The sequence below is a fragment of the Octodon degus genome, unplaced genomic scaffold (genome assembly GCF_000260255.1).
Source record: "Octodon degus isolate 3935 unplaced genomic scaffold, OctDeg1.0 scaffold00001, whole genome shotgun sequence".
Taxonomy (NCBI): domain Eukaryota; kingdom Metazoa; phylum Chordata; class Mammalia; order Rodentia; family Octodontidae; genus Octodon; species Octodon degus.
In genome coordinates, this window is record NW_004524577.1 from 40,867,406 (window position 1) to 40,872,424 (window position 5,019).

The window sequence follows — 5,019 nt, forward strand, 5'->3', positions numbered from 1 at the left end:
CCCCTCCCCTTCTTCCTCCTCCTCTGTTTCCTCTTCGCTCCCTATTCTCCTTCTCCTCACTGTAACCTGGGAGCTCTCATTTCTGACCTCTCCAGCACAGCTCTAGGGACTGTCAATAAGGGTACAGGGGCTCTCACTGCACTGTATGATCTTCAAATGCAGCAGGTTCTGATACAGTTACCACTTTTTTTCAGAGAACAGGAAAAGCCCTTGCCGGGCCATTTCAGCTACGCCCTTGCCCGGGTGGGGTTCACCTCGCCACCGTTAGGATTCGCACGTCTTCTGCAGAATCCGCTCGCCCCTCCCCTTTTGGGGCGCCTAGGACGGGCCGGACACAGCCGTGCTGGCTGCTGCAGTGGCTCATGCTGACCCACGGGGAGCGCATACACTCTTTTTCTCTAATATCCTGGTACTATAGGCGGGTAGCAGCACGCGGAGACCTTTTCTCTGACTTGTCTGTCGGCAGCCAGATGCGGCCGTTGTGCCCTTGGCTCGTCCCAGGCTGGGGTCCGGCGCTGGTCTCCTACGGGCCCAACTCCGCAGAGAGACTCTGAGAGTGCGGAAGCTGTGCTCGGTGGGGTGTTCTGTACAGACACACTCATCACAGATGCTGCTGACTGCACTCCTAACACCACAGGCAGCTACGTTAGCGGGACCGTGCTTTCCAGGAAGGAGGAGAAGGGTGGAGACCTCGGAGCCCTGGCTGGAGGGCACCTGGGGACCACGGGGCCTCGGGTGCAGATGCAGTAGCCAGGCCTCCGAGCGCAGCAGCAACTTGGAATTACACTGACCCTAGCAGCAGCCAGCCCTTGAAGAAGGCTCGGGCTCCTTTGGTGACATGCGAAGGTATACCAAGGAGGCACACACAACACTGCACGACAAACTCATCTCCTAAGGACCTGAGCTCAACCTGAGCAGTACGACTTCACTTCGTCACCTCCCTCCATGCCCTGCTAGCGTTGGACCTGCCAGGGCTGCCCTGTTCCTCTGGAGAGTCATCACTCCTTCCAGGAAAGGGGGCAAGTTCATAAACTAGCCCTGGCAGGCTGGTGTTCCTCTAGTGGACAAGGGGAGTAGCTCTTCTTAGAACTCTTAGCAAGGTGACATGACTACAGTTCTAATAGTAGAAATCATGCAATTTGCAGCAGGGAGCTTTAAGCACATAAGCAATCGATTGTTACTTAGTTGCTTCCCAAACTGGAAAGATCTTGCATAGATCTTCACTGGGACCAGGATTAGCATTCAAAGTCAGCCTAGTAGATGTTCTTGCTGGAGCTGCAGAGCAACTTCAAATATGCCACAGCTGCATGGATTTTTGAAATAGCTACAAATACTTCTCAGAGTAAGGTAAGTGAGTGAATTTAAAGATAACATTCAAATGTCCAGATGACTATATTGTAGTGTGAAATTCCAAAAATTTATCAAGAACAGAATTAGCCTTGAGAGAGAAGAATAGAACAAGAAAGTAAAATGGGAGGAACAGAACAAGCGGAAAGGAGGACAGCACATCAGAGTAAAAGTGGCAAGAGAGGGGAGGACCAGGAGACGGCAGCTTCACTTGGGGTCTGTCCTCTGGGGAAGTGCAGTTCCCAGCCTCTGGCAGAGGTCATGCCAGGGGGCTGCCTGGGAGGGAGTGGGGCGTCACAGTGGGACGCTAAGGCCTACAGACCTGCTGGGAAGCCGGATGTGCTCAGCGGAAACTTCCCTGGAGGAGCTCTTAGCCAGGAACAAGCTAGCGCTGCAGTTCCAGAGCTGTGGCTCCTAATCTGACCTGCCGTGAATTGTTCAGCTTCTCGTGCGACGGCTCAGGCTCACTTTGGAGCTCCCCGGCCTTTAAGAGTCCTCCCAAGTTTCCTTTCCGGCTCAATGAAATCTTATTAACAGGAGTGAGACAGGGTAGGGGCACGGGGTGAGGACATGGGGAAGGAGTTCTTCAGAAGGAGAATACGGGGGTCCAGGAGGAGCGCATGCCAGAGGGAAGAGCAGGTCAAAATTCTAGCATGCTCTTTCAGGGTGCAGGGCGGGGGCCTCAACCCCTGTGCCAGGGAGAGACACAGTGTCCCCTCTGAACTTCTAGTCATATATTTGAGGTCAAGTACAGGTGACAAGTTGCATCTAGGAAAATTTGCAATTTGGGATGTCAATCAATCTTCTTTTAATGACCTTACCCTCATGTCAAGAAGCTTTCTGTTGTTCAGAGGGCCGTACATACCCACTCTTCTGAGCTAGCTCTCCAAGGCCTAGTCAGCCCTGGAACAGAGCACATGGCATTGCACGCCGAGGTCTGAGTTCTAATGTGAAGTCTTCAACTACCATCCTTTCAGGAGATATTATCATTCGTGCCTATGTTCTCTTCATACGAGTGGTCAGAGAGGAAGAGCCTGTACCCAGACACACGGAGACGTGTAAGTGTGCATGTGTGTGCACCATGGCCCCATCTCAGTGTGGCTGTGGGAAGTACTGACACAGTCAAGACAATTTTTCGGTGCCTTGGAATTTCTTTCAGAATGCTCGCAGACAGACCAGCGTCACCCACAAACCTCAAAACTAACTTTTAGACTCTGATTTTAGTGCTAGTTGCCTGCCCTTTGGCCACTGAGCTCACTGACATTTTATCTGCTTGGTATGGATCATGTCTTTTCTATATTTTAAAATATATAAGAGCAGATAAGTTGAAAGAACCTGAAGTAAATTAAGCATAAAATCAGTTTTTAAAGTGCAAGATTTGTGTGAGAAATTCCAATTCATTTACCAGCCATAGAAGAGAACTAGGAACGGATACTAAGGGGCAAAAAACAACAGCAAGAATTATTTGACTTCTTCCAGCTAAAGCCTAGAGTATTACTTTCAGTTAAGAACAGAAAGGTTACTACAGGGCAAAATGGACTACAAGTATATACAGTGGTCAATTAATGATTTGTTTATATAGTATGAGAAAGGAGATCATGAGGGGGTGAGATCTTTAAGTCTTCAGATTTTTGCAAACTCTGAAACTCTGCTTTGATATTACCAAAGATAGCTACACTTACTGTATCACTAAGAATTAAATTACAAACTTACACATATATAGGGGATGTTTTCTAAGAAGATTGAAAACGGCAGCCATCCTATTTTCTGTTTAGAAATAATGTGGTTTGAAGTAATATACATTTTATTAAGAATAGGAATGAAGAACATAAAATCATCCTGAACTTTAGCATGAGTAATTACTTTTATAATATTTAGGTTTATTAGAATTCTATGTATATTTATCCTTAGAATAACAGAAATGAAAACACGCAGAGTCACATACCTGTGTCTGTTTCGGACCAATATCCATTTTTTCCAGAAGGTCATTTAAAAAATCTGTAACGCTATCCCAGGGATAGATGCTGTTGGAGCCGTCCAGCACTATGACTATATCTAGCTGAGTGTTGCATTCTGCAGGAAAAGGAGGCAGGGGAGAAAGTTGGGAATCTATTTCTTAGAGAAATATGAGGTGTTTTCGTAGCTCAAAGAAGCTCATTTTATGGAACACTTCCCAAATTTGTGTCATCCTTGCACACGCGCCATGCTAATCTTCTCTGCGTCCGTCCGATTTTAGTATATGTGCTGCCCAAGTGAGCACAAGAAGCTCATTTTAAGGGATGAACTGGTGCCCACAAAGTGGATTTATTGTTTTAATTGTTTCACTAAAAAGTAAAGGGCATAAGAAATGCATGTTGCATTCAATTGGAATCAGTTTGGAGTTTGTAACAAGTAAAACCCACATCTAATTACATATAATTAATATTGCATAAAATTATATTTGGAAAGTTTCTTAGTAGAATTTGATATCACATTATCATCCTGGCCTTTTCATAGTGAACTTAAGTTCCCCTTAAATACACACAGCGCAGCAGCTGTCGATGTGAAGTGTGAACACCACGCTCTGCAGGGTATTTGTGCTACCTCCAGTCCCACAATGCCGGTGCGGGTGGCCTACGTACGGGCAGAGCAAACATGTCCCGAACCTGGTAACACTGGCAGCGGACGGAGCGCTTGCAGCCCCTGGGCGCGCTCTCCGGTACACACGTGTGTCATTCATGGCTTACGCTTTCCAAACAGGCGCAAAACATTGTGTAACATCTGTACCTTGAGCAGGGGCAAAGGAGTTCACAACTTGAAATGCGGGGCTGACATCAGAACAGATCCCAGTGGTGTAGTGCAGGTGCCCGCACCTGTAGGCATACAAGGGCCCGCATGCCTTTTAAAGAATTAAAAAAATTAAGAGCTATAAGACTGAACAGTATGTAACAAAATTTTAATAGTTTGCAATGATAGTGCCCCTGCTAGGAAATATTATTATTCTTTTCTTTCTTACCAGAAACCCTCCTTTTGGGTTGGTAACTAAAGTTGATCCAAACGTCATGTTCTCTTTTATTTCTGTGACATTGGGAATTGATGTATTAACTACAAGAGAAAACAAAATTTTATGAGGATGAAAGTAAGTTCCACAAAGTGAAATTAAGTATTTGCTATTAAAAGGTCCTATTTGCTTTAATATTATTTAGCAGCCCTCTTTTGGCTCAGCCGAATGGACTTCCAAGTGTTGTTAAAGAATCTACTGAACTAGGTAAGGCTCAGGGGCTGGCTTGCATCCCAGGAACTGTATCGCGGTTCCAAGTAGTTTTGTTGAACTGTGAAAGAATACAGAACCAGCAGGGCAATGTGAATACAGGATTGGCTCTCACATGTTTTCGATAATTAAAACAAAATATTTAGCTTCACAATATTATAAATATAATTTTATGTTATTTATTATAAGCAACTAATGATGAAATATGATTTTGGCAAGGAAAAGGCAAGTGCATAAAGACCAGAAAAGAAGTCAATGAAACACAAGTTATTGATCATGACATTCAAAATCATAGGGAAGGAAGGAAGAGGAGGAGGAGGGAGGGAGGGAAGGAGGAACAGAGGAAGAAAGGGAGGGTGGGAGGGAGAGAAGGAGGGAGGGAAGGAGAAACAGAGGGAGAGATGGAGGGTGGGAGGGAGAGA

General features: G+C 45.7%; 1 protein-coding gene and 1 non-coding gene across 2 annotated transcripts in view; both read right to left on the bottom strand.

Moving 5' to 3' along the window:
* The window catches only part of Itga1 (integrin subunit alpha 1), a 156,419-nt gene that overhangs the window by 77,370 nt on the left and 74,030 nt on the right, over nt 1-5,019 (bottom strand). Inside the window, exons 3-5 of the mRNA XM_023709123.1 lie at nt 4,343-4,496; nt 4,114-4,225; nt 3,293-3,420 (exon numbers count right to left, since the gene is read on the bottom strand). Coding sequence (XP_023564891.1) covers nt 3,293-3,420; nt 4,114-4,225; nt 4,343-4,496 — 394 coding nt within the window. The remainder of the gene's footprint in view (nt 1-3,292; nt 3,421-4,113; nt 4,226-4,342; nt 4,497-5,019) is intronic.
* LOC111815250 lies at nt 3,503-3,607 on the bottom strand. Its single transcript, XR_002819979.1, has one exon. It is a non-coding gene; the product is annotated as a U6 spliceosomal RNA (small nuclear RNA).